A 26,140-nucleotide genomic window follows, 5' to 3' on the forward strand; every position below is an offset into this window, starting at 1 on the left:
GGCGGCTGGGTTGCAGCCAGAGCCTCTTCTGTTCCCATGCACAGCCTGTCTAGGTAAGATGAAACCTGGGAGCATCTTCAGGGAAATGGAGTATAAGGATTTTTTTTTTTGGTAGGTTACAGGAAACTGCTTCAGCCTTAGGGCTTAGAGCAGCCTGGGAAATGGATGCTTCTTAATGCTGTTGGTGCTGAATGTTCAATGGAATTACCGGTAGCAAATGAACACGCTCTTTCACGTTCAGGGGTGGGTTGCAGAAATTCTTCTCCATAATGCACAGGGAATGTAACAGACTTCCAAAGAACCAGACTTTCAGAAAATCCAATTAGTCTTGGGGAGAAAAAAAGAAAGCCTGTTTGGTGTCTGGTTTACAGATTTTCTCAGTGAAACAGTCTGACTCTTGCCCTTTTTTTTTTTCCTTTTTTTTTTTTTTTTCTTTTTTTTTCCCCTTTTCACCCACATCTTTTTTTTTTGGGGGGGAAGGAAACAGTATTGTAAACACAGTGTTAGTTCCACACATTGGCTGTAGACCACTTATTATTATTTTCTGGACTTAAGTGTGGGAAATACTTAAAAGAAAAAAATCCACTCTCATTAAAGTATAAAAAAGCATTTAAAGCATTGTAACACTCTTATATCCACTCTGTGGTGGCACTCTCCCTTGAGTAATGTGGCTCAGTTTTCTGTTCCAGGTGTCAGGAAAGATATAAAGCCCATGTTTCCCTCGCACCCACTTATTTTCTCTTTCTTTCAGGTAGGAACTTGAACCTGTCTCTAGAGTAAATCCATACAAAGAACATGCAGGGCAAGGAAGTTGCATTTCTTTTTGAATGAGAACCCGGTTTTATCGATGAAGCTGTGTTCATTTCCTCTATGATATGCAATCTGTATTCCCGTTGCACCTTTATAAATTATTACTTCTCTACCCTTGTAGTTGATATTTTAAGTCTCTCTTCCCACAGCCAACTTAGTAAGTGATAATATGTTAGATTTATTTGTTAATTTATATGATATAGGACCCCAAGTTAGCCAAAGATTCTTGATTCTGCATTGTTTCTTTGTTTTGTTGTGTAAAGAGAGTGGTTAGACAGCAAAAAAAAAAACCCATAGCATGACTACTTTTACCTTTGCAACTTTCAACTTAGCCAAGTGCATGTTTTGAAGATTGCTACAGATTTTGTGATAGTTGGTATGGTGAAGGCAGGATATTTTTTTTTCTTTTTTTAAATACCTGTAGAGTTTACTTGATCAAGATCACTCCTTGATTAAGGTACTGATACATATGTCTGCTGCATTGCAGTCAATTTTTAAAGGACATTAAACAAGTTAAATGTAATTAAGCATTGATATGTTTAATATATTGATGTATTTTTGTTATGGGAGGTGAATGAATGTTGGGAAAAACAGGTTTCCAGTCCTGAATCTCCGACTCTTTGATCAAGTAACATGTTTTTCTTTAACAAAGAGTGAGGATACATTGAAAGAATTAATAATTCTAAGCATCTAAACCTGTTTCCTACCAGCTTCAAGAACAGCAAAATAATGCAGTCTTGAGCTGTAAATCTTCATTTAACTTCATTTTTTTTTTTTTTACTGCTACCAACAACCTGCAAGAAAGAGATGCTAGTATAATATGTTTAGAAATTTCCACAGATTTTGATTCTTTTTTTTTGCAAAATTTTTTCTTTAAAAGCTTATGTTTACATGTAGTTTTCAAAGCAGTGGGGATCTAATTGCCCCTTGAATTTCTATCAGATACAACTTTAGAAAGCCTACTCCTTTTGAGAAACTTTATTGAATCAAGTCTGGTTTATGTATTTATATGAAACAAACTTACGACTTCAAATACAACAGTGTAATGTGAGTAGTGTTGATATATTGTGCCACCACTTTTGCTAAGATACAATATAGGCATCCCAGTACTAGATTTCTTTCAACATAGTGTTTCTACTTTTGTTTTTAGAATAGGAGAATTTCTGCTAAGTATGATTGTAGTTTACAGGTGATACGGCAGGCATCAAGTTGCATACACTTATTTCTAAAATTTTTCATAGCCTAGCCTTTCTCGTAAAACTTTTGTCTTGGCACATACCTGCATTGAAGGTTCTGTTCAGATATGTGGAGACGTATTCTCAGAATGTTGTAAGCTATCCCTAATTTGCAAAACTTGCTTCAAGTTTCGTTTATCACAAAGATTAAGTCTCTAATTACATTGGGTAGCATAAATGAAGTTGAAATGAATCTGTGAATCCTAAATGAGGTTTAGAAATATAAAATATGTAATATATATTTGAATTTTACCAGGCTAATTTATAATTTGGCATTAGCATTAAACAGCTGCTACCTTCAAGTGTATCAATTTGCTACACACAAATTTAAAAAAGAGTGGGAAATAGTTCAGACACTATTCTGTCACCGTCTGCACTTTCTCCACAAATTACAAACATGTGGAACTGCCTATTTTAATACTAGTTTTCTTGGGCCAAGAGGTTTTCATCTTTGAGAAACTCCATGTTGCAATTTACCTACCCCAAAGGAATCGGATGACAATCTGATTTAATGTAACTCCAGATTTAAAGTAACAATATTACAATATACATTCCTGTTTTATATGTTGTTTTAATGTACTATATATGGGTTGAGGACATTTCTCTGTAAACGTTTCCAGATGAAATATATCATCTTCTAGATGCACAGATAGGCACAGTAACTCCAAACTAAATCAAGGACTTGCCCCTGCATAAACTAGAATGACAAAAATAGGCAGATGTAGTGTATAACTTTCAATTAGCTTTTATTTTTGTATGCAATTACCAGAAATTAAATAACCAGAAGACTGATTCAGCAATGAAACTGGGTGAAATTGCCAACAAGAGGTTGGTAAATACAAATTTTGCTTATTGAATTTTATTTAAGGAAATTACTTGGGTGTATGTTTATCTGTCCCTAACAGATCTCCAAAAAAAAAAGATTAACTGCATTGCTTAGCTGTTAAAACCCAAAAACATAAAGTCTCATTGAAATCTTACTTTTTTAAAAAAAAAAAAAATTGGCTAGCCATTATAGACCTCAAAAACTTTCAGCTAGCCCCAGACCACTGAAATTTGGTCTGAAGTTTTCTATTGCTGCCCCAGGCAACTAATTTACTTAACAAGAATTTGGTTTTAATCTGAGTATATTGAATCTTGAGCCCTTTGTTCAGTGTCGTTTTCAGGATTGTTTTCCTGAAAAAAAAAATAAAAAAAAAAAATCAATCTACCAACACAATGTGCTAAGGTAAACAAGTGATTAGATAATCACCACCAGCATGCCAACGTGTAATTGCCCTGGCAGTGGATTATAAATGGAATGATGTTTAAATGCCTTTTACAGATGTGAATGCACATTCCAGTAGGGCCTGTTGTGACAGGACTAAGGGTAATGGTTTCAGAATAGAGGGAGGTAGATTTAGATTAGATATTAGGAAAAATTTTTTTTACAATGAGGGTGGTGGAATGCTGGCCCAGGTTGCCCAGAGAGGTGGTGGATGCCCCATCCCTGGAGACGTTCAAAGCCAGGTTGGATGAGGCTCTGAGCAACCTGATCTGGTTGGAGATGTCCCTGCTCCTTGCACATCAGTATGACACATCAGTAAAAACCACTCTCCCACCTCACGCAAATGCCGCTAATTGTTGGGGTTTTATTTGGTTTGGTTTTTTTACTGGCTTACATGCTGATTTAGTTCACCTTCACAAATCTGATAAATTTTTGCCAAATATGTCTCAGAAACATTTGGAGTTAGAGCATACATGGATGAGTATGGGAACTAGTACTAGAAGTAGTGAAGACTTGCTCTAAAACTGGAAGAGAAATCTGAAGGAATGTTGAACCCACCAACAGTGCTTTTCTGTAAGAAGCTCACCCTTGTCAGACAATTAATAGCAAAAATAATAGTTTTGCAGTATAACTGTATAAACTCTGCTGCGTGTATCAGTCGTGAACTGTTACTTCCCTCTTTGAAATCAGTGGAAAATGCTTTATTCTTTTATGCTTAGACTTGAACCCGAGGTCCTGTAACCCCATGTAATTTGGGAATTCCCACTCATCATAAGTAAGCTATAATACCTGTACAGGGTGCCGGGACTACTGTGTAGCATATTACCTTAACAAGAATGAAATCAAAACGTCGTTGATTGTAATAAAAAAGCTGAAAACTGTATAAATGGGAAGTTGGGCATAACTCAACTAATTCAGAAACCTTAAAATAGAAACAAAAACAAAAAAAAAAACAAACAAAGAGGGTGGTTTAGCTTGGTAAGTAGGAAGGTAAGAGACGGGGACTTGATTTGATCAGAAGTTTACTTGCTAGCTAGGTAGTAAACTTGCTAACAGTGTACTTCCATTCTGTCCTTTGTGGAGAAATATGATATACAGGCAAGCAAGTTTCCAGGTTTTCCAGAAAAAGGGTCTGCTATAAGCTATAGCAAGCGGAACTTAATGGATGATATATCTCTATTTGTGAGGCTTTAGGTGGTGTCCACATGTTAAGATCCTTTAAAATAGTCTGTGAAATCTTATAGACTATGTGCCAATTAAAACTTGAGCCAAGCACGCCACTGTTGTGACTAGCTTTGTCATGATGCTATGGAAAAATCCATCTGTGAAATTCTGCATGTTTGCTATGGTCAAAAGAAGCTATACCAAAACATGAATGCCAGACTTCAGGGATTACGTTAGCTGACAACTTGTCTGCTCTTTTTTTTTGTGTATATCTGAGATGGCTTGGTTGTTACGGCACTTACCTGGCATTTCAGCATTGTAATTCTGTTCCCTGCTTTGATGTATCATTGCTTGCTTTCAGATGTGTGTGTTTCTTCAGATGTGGAATGAAGATGGCTGTACTTTTTTCTTCTCCTTTCTTTTTCTTATTTAAAAAGGGTAAAACCTTGAAGATTATGGAGTGTCCTCATATTATCATAATAGAGGCCAAAAACTTTGCCTGACTGTAGTGCGCACACAGGAGTCTTTCTTGTTTGTTAGGAGTGTGACCAGGTTCTCTTCTCTTCCAGAATGTAAAAATTTGTCATCTTGTAATTACAGATAGGATTCAGCTTTTATAATCTCAGAGAGTAAACCTTGTGAAGCCTTTGGAAAATTTTTATTTTCACAGTTTTCTGGCCTTAATCTTAAGAGTTTTTAAATTGCCTGCAATGACCTGAAATTGGGAAAGGAACATCAGAATGTCTCCTGTATTCAGATAGCCCCCTCTACCTCCCTGAATTCTTCTGTGTTCCAGATCATGAAAAAGTTCTCTGAATCTTTGCAAAACCATACATGTAAACTACCAAGCACAGACTTCTTGAAATAAATTACTTAACCTGAATTATTTAAATTTATTAAATTTGTTAAATCATAATAAACTATCAGTAAGAAATTGAAAAAAGAAGTAACATAAATACGACTTGCTATTGTATTTTGCAAGACAATTTTACCCTAATCCCTGAAATCTGAAAATTTCATGTAATCATCTAACCAAGTATGGTCCAAAATCCATACACTTGTTGATTAAGCTGTGAGTTTAGAAAAGGTGAATACACCTGGGTGTACCAAAAAATGCTTTAAATAATCTCATTATAAGAGAAACTCCAAGTTCAATCATGAGAAATACTTATACATTATACTCCTGTTCAATTATGCCAAAGCCAAATACAATGGTGGTGTGATTTAAATATTCTGTGTAACTGACCCATGAAGCATAGAGTATGAAGACCGTTAAAAATCTCTCTATGTTCCTCCTCATTTAGGTTCTGAATTAGTCCAAGTCAAATTGGACCACCTGATTTTTAGGCAGAAATAGGTGTGTGAATATTATTTTTTTCATCTTTGGAAAAACAGTTTCGGTTTACCCCATTATTCTTCAAACAGGCGTATTTGTAACCATACCTAGGGCAGTAACCTATTTCCTGATTCTAGATCCATCCAATGTATTTGTTGATTTGTTTCTGACTTAGAGGGTCCTAACAAACTTTACACAGTTTAAAAAGAAAAAGAGAGTACCTTTTTGATTTGCATACGTGGATTATTATCAGATGTTAGGTTCACTGGCGCTTTTTGGTTTTGACAGTGAATAGTGTTTATGAACAGACAAAATCAGCAGCATGCAAGGGTACGAGGGCAGGCGTACGCATCCCTGATGTTCTCGGCTGAACACTGGTAGACATACGCAAAGACTTTGTCTTGGATGATGTGCACAACTGGATTTGTATCCTTGCTCTCTTCAGCTCATGTTTTTTCAGATACTTCTAAACGGATCATAGGTGCCTCCACAGCTGGACAAATCTATGCTCCCTCTCTGTAGTAAGACACAACTTTTCATGTTGAGCTCTGGCTCTCTGATTTTGTAATCAGACATCAGAGTCTGATTGTCGTAATTATGTGCCTAATTTGCATTTAGAATTACCAAGATTATGCATGTCAATTAGATATTTGAGTCCATAGTTAGATATTGCAATCTGGCAATTGCACATGGGAATTAGGCATACAGTTGCATGTGAATGTGCACACAGTTGGACAGGTATCCAATTCAAACTCTAGGAAATTCATATATTAGTCTACAAGGGCTCCAACAGGACAGTAAAGAGAAGCTGCGATGAGCCAATGTTATTTCTTGTGCAGTTTATTACTGAAAAGAGCTATTCTAGGTGTAAATATTAAAATATGCCTTTTGACTTATTAAGAGCAGGAGACTCCTGCTTTCTGGCATCTGATTTCTGAAAGCTACTGAAAGAGGAATTGAGGTGTTTGCTACCCCATTCCAAAATCACTTACTCTTTTCCTTTATATTTGTGTTTCGGTGGTTCATGTCCTGCCTTGACGTTTTTTCACTACCAGTAGGGTTGAAATATACTTTTCTGTTTTGCACTGCTTTTGTAAGGGATGAAATTATTGAGTGGCAGTTGGAGACACGTGTGGGCAAGTCGTAGAAAAATTCCGAGACACGTACAAGTTTGAAACTTTGGTTTTCTCATACACAGAGTACAATGTTTTTAAAAATGCCTTTTCCAGTAACAAAGGGGGCACTACAGCATGACTGGCACGGCATTGCTGTACTGACTGGACATGTGAAATAGGAAAAAAATGAGTGTGTGGAGATTTGGATTTTTTTGTTATAAATTTTCCTTCAAAAAACAGCAGGACAGATAATGGTTGTTTCAGTTGTCTACCCTTCGAAGTCAGGATAAGGTACCACTCTAAGAAGGTAGAAACCTAGTCTCTATGAAAGTTCAATAGTACATTTTGATTGTTTAATAATAAACAGCATCAGCTAGATGTAGAGTGAACAATCTCAGGAACTTATTCTGTGTGCTGCCTGTAAAATGAAACATGATTTCTTTTGACATCAATCCAATTAATGCCACACATCCAGGGCATCTGGTATGATAAAAAAGGGAAAAAAAGAAATGTTAAATGTATGTTATTGTGTGATTTTTCCAGTGGACATACAAAGTGCTGAAATTCTCATAAAACCAAAGACAAGACAGAGGATGGAATTGATTAAAAAAAAAAAAAACAAAACAAATAAAAAAGCACCATAACCCTCCCCTCCAGACAAAGACCAAACCGCACAAACATTTTAGTTATTTAATCCTTTTGTAGAACTCCCTTGTAGCATCAGTTCATTCTGAAGCCCAGAGGCAGAAAACATTGATCTGTTAAAATTCATGCTGCATGAAATCCATTTTTATAATTTTTACTATTTTACATCAAACATCACTATTATATTTCTTCATATATCAACAGTGTATTTGTCAGAACCTACATCTATATAGCTATGACAAGAGAAAATATTTTTCTTCTGACAAATCACGTGAACTGAATTATACACTAGAGATTATACTGTTTACTAGTAATTTTTGGTAATCTGTTTATGCTGTATGTTCATGGTTGGTAATGTATATAATTGTAATAAACATTCCACAGTACTTGTCTCTGAAGCGTTCAGAGATTTTTATAAACTGCTACGTTTTTTAATACCAAAATAATTCTAGTTTAATTATGAAGCATTCATGTATTCTAAAGAGAAATAGAATTTCTAATAAATATTTATTTTAATGTATCTGATTTATGAAAAGGTACGATTAGGAACTTATTTCCAATACAAAAATTTGGCTTTATCAATTTTCAGATAACTCCTCTGTTTCGTGGTGAATTGCTGTGTTAGTAGGGAAGCATCTATGATAACTGTAAACTAACCTTTGTTCCATGTATCTGGCAGAGACAGGTTGTGAGCAGAGGGCTGCTTCAGCAGCTTGAAAATGTCTGGTCAACACAGCTCCGATGTTGTGAAATTGGTTTTGACGCTGGTGAAGCTATAGTAAACTGCTTGTTTTCCGTATTTTTTAAATCTTAACACCACCTTCTGTTTAAAAATGTAAATATATAAAATTGGTTTGGCTAAGATTTTTCCTGGAGACTTTTATAAACATGACATATTTTAATTTTGCAAGAATTCCAATAAACAATTTTAAATTTATATGAGCTTTACATATTTCATGAAATACGATTATGTTTTCTGTGTTTCTGGAAAGGCTTTAATAACTTTAATTATCCCCTTCAGAAGTTAATCCTTTTGTATATGGACTGACGGCCATGTGTGTTGAAGTCACTCTGAGCACTGAAGTCAGTAGTTTCTGAATCTGGTCAGTTGTTCTGTTTTAAAATAGCTATGGAAAACACACTACATTGTGCTGCCGACAGTTGAAGTAGCCCTTGTCTGGGAAAGAGCCATCATTGCATTGCTGCTCTCAATTTCCAGGCCACGTTAGTTGAAGTCAAGAATATGCCAAAGTGGCTTTTGATCAATGTGGACCTAAATTTCAGAGATACTTTGAAATAAAAAATTGGATACAGAATAACAAAAGGTTGATGCCTTTATTGAATATTTGGGTATTTTGTGATCATTCTTAATTTCATCATTACTTGTAAAAAATATGAAAGTCATAATTCAAGGGACAGTGGTATTATAATTCATAGAATCATAGAATCATAGAATGGTTAAATTCTTCTTTTATAGAAGATAATTAGGTTGAATTGGCTTTCTCGCCTATAACTATGCTTTAATACCAGTGGACTGATAAATAAAATTTTTCCTCTTACTAACCTATTGAGGTAACTTTTTTCTCCAGCTGTAGAGACTGAAATAGTACTTCAGAAAAGCATTGCCTCCCCTGCTATTTCCCACCTCATGTCTTTGTTTTCTTTTTACAAATTAATTATTAAATTTTAAAATGTATTTAAAACAGTAATTACTAGTACTATAAAATACTGACTAGTACTTACTTGAGTTAGTTATGTTTAAGTTGGGAAAAGAAAAACGAACCATTTTGCAGTGTAGCTGTTTGGGCATTTGTGCTATCCTTGCTTATTTAGATGAAGAAGACTGTGCCTTTCGCCTGTTCAAAGTATTGAGCTGCGACGAACCACATTTACTAGGTCACTACGAAGTAATTGTTTTGAAAAAGCAATGCTTTTTTGTGGCTTCAGAACTGCCTAGGGGCTAGGATGTAAATTGACCTGTTTCAGCTTACTGAAATTTAATAAAGAAATAGCAAGTTCTTTGCCTTCTAATATATGACTGTAATCTCTTTTATGAAATAAAAAAAAAAAAGTTTCCATCATAGAAAATCAGGGGAGTGAAGTACTTGTTTGTTGATGCTGCATACAGTATCCCTTTATGACAGCATGGTTCATGGTACTGTTTTTAATTATATATTGCTCCTTTTTATAAACCTAAGAGAATTTGTTTCTTCTCTGAACATTTTATTTTTGGGAAGTAGTTCTAACATTGTTTTGAAAATGTACTAGTTAGTACATTTCATAGCTTACATTTTCTCTAAAAAAATTACAATTTAATGTACATATTATATAGTAGTCTTACATTTTTGTTGAGTGCAAAATTAATGAAATTTGTCAAACTTCTGACATATCCAGAGAAATAACATCTGCTTAGAAAGAGGAAAATATAAGATGAATTCTGACCTGTCAGCCTCTAAGAACTGATTGTTATAAAATTCTACCCATGCTCATGGCCAGTAAGTATGGCAGTGCATAACTAATGAGCTATTTAACACTGCAAAAATTCGGTTTAAGTATAACTATGCAACATAATACTGAAGATAGTTGCATATAGCTAGCAAGTGGTTAGCCCTTTCTTCTTGTGTAGAGTAGCTCTTTATCAATGTCAATATTATATTGACTTTTAAACTGCAATGGCCTAATAATTAGGGTCTACCATCTTTCAGGGAGGGATCATAATGAAAAATAGAATCCCAAAGCTAAATTTCAGAAAGAATTATTTTTATTAAGTAGCAGATCCCAAAAACCTACAAGCTGAATAGTTAGAAATAATGTAAAAATTACTGTTTGAAGCAAAAAGACAATATGGGTATCCCTAAATAGAAACCCAAGCGAAAAACCCGAAGGAAAACTATTTCATTGAATAACTAGCCAAAAACATATCTTGTGATACTTTTTTTGTCATTATTGTTCTAACACATCTGTATTTTACTGTGACTTCAAGAATAAAAAGGATTAACCAGGAATTACTTTGGTTTATGAATTAGTGTATGCAGTCATTTAAGCTTAAGAAGTAGGTCTAAAGAATTCAGAAATCAGCATGTATGTTGTAACAACATACTGACAAATAAATCCTTCTTGTTCATGTTTCAGCATTTCAGGGAACACCTTGACAAACTTTTTGCAAAAGGAATTGGGATGCTGGACATTGCTTTAAATGAAGCTTTCAGTATGCTCAATGAAGTAAGTTAACGCTTTTCAGACTTATGCTGCGAACGTCTTTCTCTGCTATTTAGTATTACTGTCAATTTTAAGATAATAAATTGGAACTTGCTCAAAAATGTGATGATAGTAAAATATTATCTATTGAACAAGAATTGTATATAAACTATATGTGGTGAAAGAAAACAATTTTACATTTTTATATGTATACTTAATGTATTAATGTATTTTGTGTCTATATATGCAGATGAAACCTATGTATACATGTTTATATATAATAAGATTTATTTCAGTAGCTGTTCTAGGTGTTAAACAATATTAGGGTAACATGCAAATTTTACAGTTTAGATTGTTATTTTTTTCTTTGGAAGGGCTAATGTTTTAGGAATGTCAGGAATTTCTATATTCATAAACACTTTGAGATTGTTCAGTGGTTTGACTTCTGGCAAAGTATCTAGGATATCTATTATAGCTTATATAAAGTAAGTTATTTGAGCACTTTTGTGCTTACTTTTGTAAGACTCTAAGAGGGAGAAATGTAAAGCTTTGTCTAACCAGCTCAGAGGTATTAATATTAATTTAACTATTTATCTGCCAAAAACATACGGCCAATTTTCTGGTAACTTTCTCGTGAATAATATCTGTAAACAGGAATGCAGTCTCTAGAAGATGAACACAATGATCATGGAGATAATCCAGTGCATGGCATCTAGTTTCCTTCCCAGACTCCATGTAAAATTAGTGTAGTCATTTCTTTTGGGGGAAAAAAAAAATAAATCTGTTAGTCTGCTGAAAAAAAAAAAAAATCCTATCTAAAATAAGTAGCAAATTATCTTTTGATTGAAGGATGTACCTTGCAAATGAGACCTCAAAACAAAATATTATCCAAAGGATTTGACTTGACAAGTCTGCCTGCCTTCACGTTATAGGATCATAGATTAACTGACTAATGGTTCCAATTCATTTATATTTATTTTGAAACACAATATTGATCAGTTCTTTTCTGGGAATAAAATCCTAAGATGAAAAGATGAGGATCTTTCTCCACTCACTGCCCACATGTTCACCCAGACAGTGTGGAACTAGTTATGTGGTGGATGCCAAAAATGGCAATGGGAAAAGCTGCACGAAGTAAAGAACACTCTTGGTTATTTGTAGAGGATTTATTAAGAAGCCCCTTATGGGCACTGAATATTGTCTTAGGAAACAGATACACAGCAGTAAATAGCAACTGGTCTTAGTAGAAGAGGTGCTCTATACTAGTCTTCCAAATCCATGTTAGCTGAAAAAAAAAATTATAGACAGTGATCAAGAAGATCTGAGATGAGACTGTTTTGTTTTAAAATTTGTGAGGCAACTGAAGTTATAATGATGAATGTAATATAAAAATCTCATTAGGTAAACTGATAGCTTTGAGAATCAAGGGAACATGTACTGAATTGTACCTATGGTGAGCGAAAGTTTTTTTTGATCTGCAAGGTGAGGATGGATCATGTTACATGTATGTTCAGATCTATTCAAGTTGGAGTAATGACTGTGTGAATATTACAGCTTCAAGCCTTCTTGTGTGTGTTTCCAGAATTGACAGCATAAATATCTTTTCCATTGTTTACAGGCATATCAAGAAAGTCTTTGGGAACTTATATTAAGTAGCGTAGGACAGAGAAAAAGCTACTTAATCTCTCCTTAAAAAGTACAGCTAACTATTTTCCACTTTGTCTACAGGATATGACCTTTGTGTGTGAGAAAGCTATTCTTGTGAATTATAGGTTAGCTAAGGATGTCTTGTCTACATTTAAAAAATTAAGCAGGGGAGAGAAGGAAAAAAAATATCAACCCCCCAAAAAAGGAGAGGGGAAAGAAGAAAAGGAAAAGCTTTATTTTACACAAATAGACTATTAAGATTCTGGTTGGATTATAGAATGGTTCAGGGGTTACAGTAATTAAACTCAGTTAATTTTGCCTTGCAATTACCTTTCAGTATTTGCCTAGGTTTTTAAGATTTGAAGATGGTTGATGCTGATGTCTTTGAAAAGCTTGTTTAAAAATCCGCTTCCAAATTCTTTCCAATCATCAATTCATGCAATGTTCATTATACGGTGTAAGAAGATAGAAATGCTTGGTACAGTAGTTAGGCACCTACCGTGTCATGTGACAACTGCAATTATCTCTTTTGGTGACAAATGCGGTCTTTGCAGTGATTACCTTTAAAAAAATCATAGCCAATTAAATAAAATTCTGTGACATTTCAAAGACTGTTAATCACAACCAAATGCTGTAAATGTCAGGATGCATTGAAATTTTTGCTGCTAACTGATGAATCACTGAGTTAATTGTAGTTCATCATAAGCCCCTTGTCATTGTTATTATTATGGAAAACACTTTCATCACTCTTGCTATTCAATAAAATTAAAGTTCTAGACGAATATAAGAAGATATTACTAATCAAAGCTTTTGAATTTAATCTCATTCTTCAAAATATTCAAACAGCTAGGTAAAATAATGCAGATGCATAAAGAGGGATGTTTTAAAATAAATATATATTAAGGCATTCCCCTTCGTTAATTTACCTTTTAGTATACCTTTGTCTCTTTCAAAATATGTTGTCCATACGAAGAATATATCACTTGTCAAAGTTACTTCAACTTTATGAGAAAATATTGGATCTAAGATCATACTAATGAAGGAATCCCACTTCAATAATTCTCATTCTGGTTAAGACTGGAAAAGCTGTCATGACTAAACACTCTAAGGACAGACTGCCTTGCAGGTATCACAGATAAGAGTTTTCGTGCAGGCAGTGACTAGAATATAGATAACTCTTTAAAGCCATTTTAGTTCTGGAGATCTGCAGATATAAATAATTTTTGAATGACTGTGGATGTGATTACTCAGATACAGAAATGTTAAGGCAGAAGAAAAGAGGACAGAGCACTCCTAGAACCCACCATCCACTCCCTTTCCTACTGCAGGCATGTCTACAAAAATGACATTTCTAGAAGTTTAGAACTTTTTCTAGAAAAAATGTTTTTAGAGTTTTGGGAAGAAAAGCCAATTTATAAGGGCAAATAGACTGATGAAAGATTATAGACAGAGCAGTTGCTAGCCCAAATCAAACTTGAATACTCCAAATAAATTTGTTTGAATCCAAAAGCAGTTAGAATCTTTCACTTCAAAAGGTGATTCACTTTAAATTTAAATACTGCTTCTCAAATAAGACCACCCTTTTTTGGGCACTATTCATCACAGATAGGCTGTTAAGGTGGGACAAGGTAATTATTGCTTGGCTTTCCCAATACCAAGAGAAAGGCAGTAGGATGAGGCCTTGTCTAATCTCAGAGTTGGTAATGTACCTGAAAACGACATAGGAACAGAACAATAGGAGATTGTTAATTCATTAGCATGTATTCAAATGTTAGCCCAGTCTATAGAGAGTTGTGTGTAATGACCCAGTTTATTGATCTTTTCACAGATTTTTTTTACTGTTCATACTGAGTAGTTAAAAATCAAATAATTTTCCAACTTCGCTTTCTTTTTTTTTTTTTTTTTGCTAAAAGCCAGATATTTCACCTAGGTTCCTTGGATATATGAAATAATACACAGACAAATAAGAGCCTATTCTGCAATAAGAGTACATAGAGACACATGAATTCAAAATTAAGGCACCAACTCCAGAATCAAAAAATTATTGTTCATTTCATATTCTTTTTGTGTAGCTTGTTCTTTTAACATTGTATTTAATCAAAGCAAACCCTATATAGATGTGTCAAAATCTATCTAAATCAGGAAGATACACTTTTAATTTGGCAAAGTACTGTATTTATATATGTTTCTTAATTTCAAGCTGATAAAATGAGGCTATAAAATGAGTCCTGAATCTGTTATACAATTGAAATTACAATTCAGTAAGAACATAATACCTATGGTAAACTGTTTTAAACCTGAGACTTTCACCGACTTCTAAGCATGCCAGAGATTTGATAAGATCCATGTTTATCCAGTACAATCCTATCGATCTTCATCTAACAGGAATGTGCTGTAACTAAATGGTTGTTTCCTCTCCTTTCACAGTTCAATCACACAGGACAAGGAAGTATTTGCAGCCAAGCCATAATGTTAATTACTGATGGAGCTGTGGACACATATGATACAATATTTGCGAAATATAATTGGCCAGACAGAAAAGTAAGTATGTTATCTCCTTTATTTGATGGAAAAGCCAAAGCTTCCTATCCAGCATGAAGTGTATGCCTATTGAAAAGTCAATATGATCTTTCTAACGGTCTAAAAATGATTTTGGATAACTGGATGTTTCACTAATGACAAAAATGATGTTTATGTGGTATTGCTTCAGGACTGAGATGACCCTTTTAGGATAATAAGATATTAAGGAAGTATTTTCCTCCAGGGTACGTTTTTAACCATTATAAAATGCTTCGCCTGTGAGACATTATTAAACATGAAAAAACTTTTCTCTTTTTTCTTCCAAAATACTCATTAATAATTCAATGCTTTTTGAGGCTAAAGAGGGGTGTGCACTGTGGACAGTGAATGGTTTACTATGACTGGAGAAGGAGCAGATGTAGTACTCAGTATTTTTAACTTATTTATTTGACCAAGTGAGGGGTGGAGTTGGCAATTGGTGAGATTTTATTAAAAATGTATTTGGTTCTATCTATCTATATAAAGAAATATGCCTGGAACAAAATTACCTTTTTTATATAACACGTAAATGCTACATGGTAGTGCAGAAATGCCTTGAATTTTCCTGAAGAGAAATCTGTAGTAAGCCTTATATTTGGATTTTAAATAATTTCCTTCTACACTTTTTATCTTCGCTAAAGCAATTTTTGGGACTATTTTAGGAAGCTTTTGTAGTTTGAGGTACCTGCCATGTTATATACCTGTGGAAGCAAACACCTCACTCTTCAAAGAGCAGTTGGAGCAAATAATTGATTAATATGACTGTGCTGCATATTAATCAGTATTACTCAGGAGTTTCAGTATTCTGTGGAAAAAAAAAAAGGTGGTAGTTTTTAGTCACATTTCTCTCATTTATAAAATTACTTTTGTTTTGTGTTCTCTTCTTTCATGTTTACCTGAACTAAACCTCATCTATTAGCAATCTGTGAGCAAGAGAAAAATGGAAAATTGATGGTATTTTTACTGATCTCTTGAAAATGTTATGTTGGTTACTGTCATTTCAGGTAGTAAAAGTGAGGGACACCTGTTCTACTTTTTGTTGGTTAAGAGATTTTTATTCAGAGAATGTAGACTAATAACTAACTGCAATCTGAAGATCTATTTTTCTCTTCAGATGCCTTGCTCACTCCTTTTATGTAACTTCATTTTCTAAAAGAAGTAAGTTCCTACTTTTTGTGATTTTACTCAGACGTGCCAGGAAGTCTGTCATCTTTAGAAGAATGCAAGGATTTGTACATATTCTGAGGACACTTATAATTCTTTTTTTTGTGTGAATTAATACTAGCCATGTGTAGTGGAAGGGGTGAGGAAGTTAAATATTGAATTAATGCAGTAAGATGTAAAACTAAATATTATGAAAGAAGTTCAATTGGATGTCAGCATTTATCTGTTTTGGTATTTATTGTACTTCATTGGGTCACAGCTCAACTGGCAATGACAGTATTGCTGAAATATAATGGAGATATTTGTTTCTACTCTGTGACATACAAGAAGTACCTGCTTGAAATGTGGTGATTAACTGTTTACAAGTCAGAGAAGAATGTGACCTTTGATCTGTCTTACTACTTTTCTTCAGTACTTTTCACTGAGATTATTTGTTGTTGCTATTTACATGAAAAGATCTCCTCCCTTCTCTTATTCTGTATTTACTGTTGAAGATGAAGGTGATTCTTCAGGGGTAAAGCTTTTATTGATTTTTCTGTTGATTAATTAGTCAATTGAAAAGTTAAAGCTTTAAAAAATACATATGTTGCAGTTACTGAGTAATTCTGGCAACAGTAACATACTTGAACTGTAGCTTGTTTTTCAGATATTTAAATATTCAAAACAGAATCTGATTTTATCAAACCGGTCTTATGTTATGTTTTTCTTCCCAAGTAAATAAGTCATGCCATATTAAGGAGTTCCACTCAAGTCTTTAATCAGCTGGCTGTGCTCATATAAGTGCCTGGTCGTAATACAGTCTCAATATATTTCTTAATTCCTTTGTATTCAGACTTATTTCCAAATGTTCTCTGAGATAAACAAGACAACTATAACCTGATTGTGAAATCATTGTTTTAATAGCTACTTCTTCAAATGTTTATAAACAATTTTTTTTCTTTTCTTGAGTGATTCCCAGATGTTTGCGTACAATATCATTCCTATAGAAATGGTCTGAGAAGTGTTAATTTCAGCTATAGGCTTCAATTTATTCTTAATACTTGAGTCAATTATATCTTGTAATGGTTTAAGCTTTCCTTGATCAGATGATGTTTGAAGAATTTTCATTAAGCAGTATATAAATTTAAACAAATTAAATAAAGGATATGAGGAATATGACTGAATCTCAACTATCTTTGGAATTTCAGTCAGTATTTTTGGCACCTTCCCTCTCCCACTGATTTTATCTCTTTTCCAGTTTTGATATGATTGAGTGACTTTGTAGGCTAGCATTAGCTCTGCTTTGTGAATACATAACTCATTTTGCTCCACTGGAAAGGATACTTAAAAAAAAAAAAGTTTTGTGGACAGTCTTTCCTCTCTTATTCAGTGGGATATTATCTGATTTAAGTTAAATCCTCAAATGTTCCTTGAGAATGTTTTGCTTTAGCAAACACTGATGTCTAAGGAGATTTACAGAATCTCTCAGAAGGATATGCCTCTTGATGTCTTGTATTTTTTTATACTATGAAGTTAGTTCCTCTCTTAAGAATGGGAAGGAGACCATGGAGAAACTCTGTCTATCATGTGAAATTAGTGAGGAAAGAATTCTCTGAAGCAATCATCTAAGTATTTTCACAAAACCGTGTGCTATATATATTTCATGTACAAATCAACAGCGATATCTGAGATAACCACACTTAGAACAGCTGTTGCAATAAGCAGTAAGACAGGTTTCCCTTTGAGGATACTTCTGCAATAGACCTAGCGTGAAGAATCCTACCTTGTTTAGCGAGGACATGGTGTTTAGGGAGTAGCTTTTACTTAACACGTGATATTCTACCCAACTCTTATAAAATACTTAATGTGTTATACAGTCTAATAAGTTGTATATTAGAAAATATGTAGAAAAATAATCAAATCAGTGTGTCCTCTTCAACCTGAAATGTTTCAATATGAAAAATGTAAAGGATTTCTATATGTATGCTTTAATGCATTAGAACTTTCAATGTTCTTTGTTGGATTTGTTGTTCTAGAAAGGAAGAATTATTGAAAACGCAATACCCTACATATTTTCTGTGTCAGTGTGCTGAAAAATTATGCATGTGGTGCACTTTGAGATCCCCTGCTTTTACATTACACCATCTTTACTTTCTCTAAAGCCATTTTTTATGTTTATAAATCATACCTTTGAGCTACTTTGTGGTTTTTTTCCTCATGTTTTTTGTTCTCTATTCATCCATATATTGCCTTGCCATCTTTCTTATAGTTCATGTTTTTCCTGCCATTTTGGTACTGTGGTGGACAATGATGGACAAAGTGATAGCTCTAATTGAGATAGGTTCTTAAGTTTCTGTTTACCTCAATTACCTTCTCAGCAAAGTACCTATTTCAGTTATGTTTTATCTAATGTTAGGTAATATTAAATATATCATCATTAGTTCCAGCAGAAACTTCTTGTTCTCTTGTAGAAAGGAACAAATTCTTCATATAACTGTGAAGGCTCTGCCAGTTTGTTGGCTAGAGAATTATGACCATCATAAACTATTTAAAATTATCCTCTGGACTGTTACTTTGAAAGAAGAAACACTTTCACTTTACTGTTTATTTCATGAGTCCCAATCTCCCTCACCAAAAAAACCACTTCCTCATGCTTTCTTAATATCTTCTGCTACTTAAAATGTAAATCTAGCAGATTTTATTTTTGTAACACACTATGTTTTATTTGGATAATTAAAGGTTGAAGTTGCTCATGTCTATTTCCTTATTTTGAGTCCATACATGCAATCTTGCACCTTAAAGAGCTACATTTTCACACATTATAAATGAGTTTGCTATGTACATAATTCTTCTCGTTCATGAAACTTACCTTCAGTATTTTCAATTTCTGTAATTCATTCATGACAGCTGTGCAATATGAAGTACCAAAAAGAACAATTAATCTGCAAGACTAAATTCATCTACACTGCCATGGAAAAGTCCAGATTTTCACCTTATAGCAGAAATAAGTACTTAAAAACAATAGCACCAAGAAAGTGTTTGCGACTATGATATAGTTGCAATACCTTTTTTTTTTCTTTTTAGATGTCCTATTTCAGAAGAAAGCCTTTAAGTCTCAAAATATCTCTTTGAAGTCAGATATAAGAGAGAGCGTCATGCTTTTACTGTATGTTATTGCTTCTACTATTACATCCAAATGCACTATTACAAACAAAGGGAAATACTGCATTTACATATTTCACTAGGTACCTTATTCTAATTTAAAAGTGTGAAAAGACATCACTGTTGTGGGGCAGGGTGGGGGAGCAGACAAATGGACATAACTACAGGAAAAGATAGACCTTCGAGTTTACTCCTAGAAAGTAGTCTCACTAATTATCTGTTCTTAAATAACATAATCCTACTTCCTCTCTATTGGAAAATTCCAGGAAGTAACTAATGGAAAATTTTGGGAAGATTAACCTTGTAAATGTTGTTGAAATGCTATAGCACATCTAAAAATGACATTACAATGAGATCAGAGATATTATCAGAGCTTCAAGGCCAGTGATGTTCTCTATTGAAAGCCATTTTAGTCACTAATTGAAAATTAACAAACTTGGAGCAGAAAGTATCTACCTAAATAATATTTAATATACTTTCACGTTTTAAATATAGCAAGACTGTTCTCAGTTTGTTGTGATGTTGCAAAGGAAAATAACGTAGTGAAACCTGTGAGGAAACACTTTAAAACCCTAGTGACTCACCAGCAGCTCCATGAAGGCTCATGATCCTTTTTCTCCACTGGCTAAAATGACCAAGTATGGGTCTTTTTGTCTCCTCCTTGTCCCTGTAGTTTTTATGTGGCTAACAAGTTCTACACCTCTAAAAGCTCATCTCCTCATTGTTTTGGGGAAGACCAAAAGCGTTTCTTCTATGACCATGATTCAGGACAGAGTCTAAAATCCCATTGAGATCAAGGGGAAATAAGTATATACTTGAAGTATATAAGCAAATATTTTGGGGAAATTTCAGTTTTGAATAGAATCTTCTAGTCATTTTTCATATGGGTTGATGCAGCACTCAAGTGGTCAAGGAACATATCATCTTTGTCAGCTGTTGTGACTTGCAACATCCAGAAATGGATGTTCTGCTCCCTGAGCCTAAGAGCTTTTCACTTGTTGATATTGTACCACATGGAAAATCAGGAAAAGAAAGCAAAAGGATCATTGAATCAGTTGAACTATATGCTTCCCTTTGGCTTTGTCCTTTGATCTTGAAAAGCATTTGCTTTCATAATTATCCTAAATAGCTATATACTATGGTAGATACGTGCAAAACCAGAAGCAATAATCACTCACTGCTTGGTAAAGTGAAATGAAAACCAAAATCCTACCTAAATTTTCCTCATTTTCTAGGATCAAATCCAACTAGACAAGCCAGAAGTCTTTCCTGAATTGTGTGTCTGTTGATAAGAGGGAAATATGAATGTACTCTAGAATTCATGGATTTTTTTTTTATATTAGAGATCTGTGAAATAAATATTTAAATTTAATAATTCTGCATTTTAGTTGGTTGTTTATTTTTTTTTTTTACTAAAAATCTATTTAGGGAGTTTAAAGATGACAAAAAATCTACTGACTTCAACTTCTGTATGTGAAATGAGAATCTCCACTTTGGGTATATATAAAATTCCTCAAATATTTAGATTCTGCCATGGGACAGGAAATAATGTTTTCCTTACTCTGCTTTGACAAAGGAAAAAGAAAACATTACATGTTTTATTTTTTTTTTGTCTGAAAACTATCCTAAAGACAAACATGAAATCAAGTGGATGCTGTGAAAACAGGCTACAAGAAAATGGGTAGCTGTGTTGTTGCATTGCATTGGTGAGAAATCACCTTTTTCTTCATATCAGCTATCCACAAGTTACAAACCTTTCTGCTGATTTTTAACCAAGTCTCTGTAGCTTAGGAACCTGCTGATGTTGGCAACATGGAACATTAGTTCAGCACATTGAATGTTTCAAGTAAAATGTTGTCTGGATGTTATTAAAATGATTTTTTTTTTTTTTTTTGTAAAAAGACTGAAGTACTTTAGAGGTGGATGTTATTACTGCTACACAAACTGTATGTTTTATTACTGGTTATCTCAAGAACAAAAGAAGATCCAGAAGATCCTTTCATAGGCCTTTCAAGCTATGACATAACTTAATTAGCTATCTTGTTAGGCACCGCTGCAGTATGATGAAAGATGTGGTATGAGATCAAACAGAAGTTCTTGATTTGGGGATAAAGAGAAACAACTCCTCACAGAAGTGCTCTAGTCCTAGGTTCCTGCCCCATTTGATTTTTTTTTTTTTTGGGGGGGAGACAGAGGAAGTTTAAAAATATTTATTCTACGTTATTACTTCTCCCTTTTAAAGAGAAAAAAAAGATAAGTAGGTTTCTGTTTCACTTAACTCTTCCCCCGCCCAGAACTGCAAGAATGCTGTCTCTGAATAGGTTGCTAGTATTTCTATTTGTATTCTTTAAAATGACACTCAAAGTAGTTAAGAATTCTTTTGTAGGCCAATGTCAATTTAATTTGCCATGAGGAAACTTTTTCTGCAGTGCTTAAAACCAAAAAGTAGGGAGATGTTTTTTGTGAAGATAAGGGTAACTGAATCTTACCCTGAGGATGTATGTGGATTGTCAGAGGAAGGATTCCTGCCTCTCACATACAGAGTTATATGGTTGGCTAGAATCATGTGGTGACTAATGCTTTCTGAATGTTTTAAGAATTTTAGTTGGGATGATCATTTATACACAATGGAAATACATATCCAAAATGTCATTAGCCTAGTAATGTTTGTCATGTAGTCAGAAATAGATATAAAAGTAAATTAACTGCGAGTCATACAGAGTACCTTATAAACAATGGGCAGTCAAAAGGAGAATAATCCACAAACTGAAATATGTTGTCCAAAGTACTTCTGGGGAACTCATGAGTATCAAAACCAAAAAAAATATATTACTTTTGCTTGTAAAAAAGAAGTTATTTTTTATGTAATGTATGTAGACATAGACTTCAAAAATTTAAGATAAAATATGTGTACATAAAACGTGCCTAGATGACTACAACTAACCACTATTTGCATCTGGCATAAACTCCATATCATTGAAATATGTGGCTGAAAGCCATTATTAACAAAAGACCAAAGTATTGTAAGTAAATATCATAATAAGAACCTGATATCTTATGGATTCTGTTTGCTAATCCATAAGATGGATATAATAAAACCTGACCTGATATTTGAAGTGCTGTAAGGTCTTAATTAAAAACAACAACAACAACAACAACAAAAACCCCAAAAAAAACCCAAAAAACCCAAACCTTTTGTGGAGTTCTTATGCCAGAAGCAAGACAGTTAAAGTAGGCACAGTAACTGTACAAATATGCCCATTTCGTTCTGTGGACTACTTCTATTCCTGAGGTAGTGTTCTTTATGAGGAATTGTCATCCACTTAAAGAAGGAGTGGCTTCATTTATTTCTTGAAGCTCTTCAATAGTATGATAAAAACTGTATTTTAGTTTGTGCGTTTTAAACTGAAAAACACTGCAATTATACTAAAAGCCAGGATATAGTCCATAGTCTGCTTAGTTTTAATTACTTCTCTTTGTAACGTGTGCATCTTCTTACTTAAACATGACAGGCAGAAAAGAGATGTGAAGGCTGTCAGAGCTGTTCTATTTCAGATGAGTATCTACAGTCTCTATAAAATATCAAGAATGAATATTGTTAATTGTGAGTAACCCGCCAATAAAAAGATAACTATAGCTACATCTGTGAAACCCATTTGGTTGCATTTGACAATAAAGAGATAGCACAGTATTCCAATCAATTAATTTGAATTAATAATTTTAAATGTAGTATAGTTAGTAAAAAGCCTGAAGATTATGTTGAATTGAATATCTTCCTAAATTGTCTGTTTAAAGTTTGGCTTTTGGAAGCACTTGAAATTATCTGGATCTATATTAAAGATTACATTACAGAGGAGAGCGTTGGTGAAAAATAAGTTGGTGAATGAGACAAAACCTGGGGTCGTGCTCAATCACCTCTTGCTTCCTTCATCTATAGCCTGGAAGAAGAGGTTATAATAGAACTACAAGCTTCCTGGCTTTATGGGTACTTTCTGTTCTGTAGAGCACAAGATGCTAAGTGAAAACTTTTCTCTGATTCTACAGGTAGGGGAGAGTGAAAACTTCATATATATTTTGGAGTAGGTTTTAAAAAGCTATCCTTATGATGTTTTAGGCCTCTGTTCTAGTTTTTATAATTACTGTAATAAAATTTCAGTTTTCTGATGTATTTATTTGATTTTTTAAAATGCAAGATTAAGCTGGAATCAAATACAATATTATGTAGTAGACAAGAATTAGTAAGAGTAAAGACATTTTTATGACCAAAGATAATGTTCACAGTTACATGCGGTAATGCAAGTAGAGGAGACAGAGCAATGGTGAGACTTAACTAGGAAAAGCTGTTATTTTGCCTTTTCCTAACCAATAGCTCAGATTAATTGCTAGTCTGATGAGGCATGGCAATTCCAGTAGCCTGTAAGTAATCGGTAAGTACCCTGGAAAACTATAGACCAGCACAAAGAATAACAGTTTTCAGACTTTCATCTGAGTGCTGAATTATATTTCTACCTAGTTTGTATGATCCATTCCGAGTTCATTCCTGTATCACTTTTCCTTTAATGACATCTTCATATACTTCCATTTTATATAACTCTCAGTGAATTAAAATAAGCTTTAGTGTGTTGTTTTGTTACATACTGAGGCTTTAAGAACTTCTGTTGGATATTTACATTAAGTTGAGGAGGTTGGTAAATTGCGTGTTTAAATATCAGCTCTCAAGAGATGTTTGGAAAGGGAGTGTTACAAAGGGAGGAAGTTAAATGTTTGGTATAAGTATTCTCTTGCTGGCATCCCATTACATATAGTAAATGGTATTTCTTGCTCATTTTGCTCTGAGAGGCCAAATTCTGCTGGTTTGGAAGTATAACAGACGTTGTTTATATGAAATTATTATTCATATATACCATTTTCCCAGAGTACCTCTGTTATCCTTCGTGGTGTCTGGCTATAGAACAATCCCGCAATACATGTGCGTACGTCGAGACAGTACGGAAGATTCATTACATACAGGGGAGCATATATGTGTAGTTTAGTATTCATTTCAGCAAAGCGCTTACATATGTGAATTATTACATCTCTGCTAACCAAAGCAATGGAATCAGGCATACATTAAAGTGCTTTACTAAATTGAGAACTAAACAAGTTATCCAAACAATTCCATCTTTAGAACTCCGTTGTGGGTCTGCTGATTCTTTCTGAGTGGCTGAATCTTTAACTGTTTTAGTGGTTCTGCATTTTATAGAATACCCGTTTAGAGTGCACTGTTTATCTCACTGTATTTATAACTACTTTTTCTAAACTGGCATAATAGCATTAACTACATTCTGAGACTTCTAAAAAACATGGCCGTCTCCGCAGACTTAACTTTCGTATTCTGTTCCCATGTGCAGACATCTGCTGCAAAACTGATAAAAACCTATTCTTCTCTATGAGGTTCTAAATGCCGTCATCTCATAATCCTCTCTACTACTCTTACCGTAATTGTCTCTGTGCAAAACTGACTGTATGAGATTTGCATATCTGAATAAATATGTTCTGTTTCTGTGGGATAACACTTGTGCAGTGACTTCTGTGAAGATTTAAGCTCAGTCGCAGAAATTTCCCCTTACAAATTCTTGAAACCTCTTTGCTGGGTATTAACATTGAAGCTGAGTTTAGAGCATTATTAGAAAACAGAAGTTCTTATTCTGCTATCTTATGTCATTAGACATTCATAACTTGAAAATACATGTAAGATTTTGAATCATCTGGGAGTCATTATTGAAGGAGGCTTTAAAATCCATTGTAGTAGTAAAGTCTTGTACCCCAATGGCTGCTGTTCAGCATGTCATTGTGACAACAGAAGCGGCTATAAATACTTACTTATAAAACATTTTGAAATTTGTGTTATATTGACGTTCATAAAATAAAATATCTATAGTGCCTATGACACTTGGAACAGGCTTTTTTTTTTTGAGAACGAGATATCAGAAGCACACTTTTGATTAACCAAATCATTTTGTGTATTTTTATGTAAATATATATAGAGAGAGAATGAGAGAGAGAAGTCTACTGGACACAAAAGGGGAATTTATTTTTTAATTCTGGCTTTTCTGGACAATTCAAGATGGAAGCCACTTAGGGTTTGTTTTTTTGGTTTTTTTTTGTGGAAAATTGTGTGTCTTGCAAATTGTACAGTCAACTTCCATATCCCTTATGCTTCAATAGGATCTGGAAATATTCAGCAACTTCTGGTAACATTTTTTCTGTTCACTTCACCTATTTTAAAAATAAATAGAAACAGATTCTCTTTGTTTGAGGACAAACATTGGCACAAACACCCTGAGAAAGATGACTACTCTCTGTTCTGAAGAAGCCAAAAGGAAAATTTGGAAGTGTGCATGGATGGAGGCAACAGACATATCTGCTAGGCAAGCTCCTGGGCATTCCCCTTGGTAAGAACAAAGTATGGCATTGTGAATTACAGTAGTCATTCCAAGAACCTTCTATCACACAGTTCTGTTTTTCAGCCTCTGATCAAGAATTTATCTCTTTTTTTTTTTTTTTTTTTTTTTTTTTTAAATAATGTCTGAGATAGTATCAGTTATGGTCTGTCTCTGTGGCTTTTAGTTGATTTAATAACACAAGATATTAGTAAACCCGTGAATAATGTTTCGTAAGTGTAAAGACGAAAGATAGAATAATACTAATCTTTCAGTTAATCATTTATATTTCAGTCACTTCGGATCAGTCTAAATGTTCTACTAAACAATACACTGAAATTTGTGTTCACTATGTCAGGTAGAAAGCTGTGAGCAAGTTTTCAACTCCTATTCTCGTAGACTCTCTCTTCCCCAAATCATAAACAAAGTCATTCAAA

At 33.9% G+C, this 26,140-nt stretch overlaps 1 protein-coding gene across 1 annotated transcript in view; it reads left to right on the plus strand.

The window, feature by feature from the left end:
• Positions 1 to 26,140, plus strand: part of CACNA2D3 (calcium voltage-gated channel auxiliary subunit alpha2delta 3) — a 432,124-nt gene that overhangs the window by 205,706 nt on the left and 200,278 nt on the right. Inside the window, exons 11-12 of the mRNA XM_086755496.1 lie at positions 10,705 to 10,794; positions 14,845 to 14,958. Coding sequence (XP_086611622.1) covers positions 10,705 to 10,794; positions 14,845 to 14,958 — 204 coding nt within the window. The remainder of the gene's footprint in view (positions 1 to 10,704; positions 10,795 to 14,844; positions 14,959 to 26,140) is intronic.

This window comes from Chlamydotis macqueenii, chromosome 10 (genome assembly GCF_036417535.1).
Source record: "Chlamydotis macqueenii isolate bChlMac1 chromosome 10, bChlMac1.mat, whole genome shotgun sequence".
In the NCBI taxonomy this organism is placed as follows: Eukaryota; Metazoa; Chordata; class Aves; order Otidiformes; family Otididae; genus Chlamydotis; species Chlamydotis macqueenii.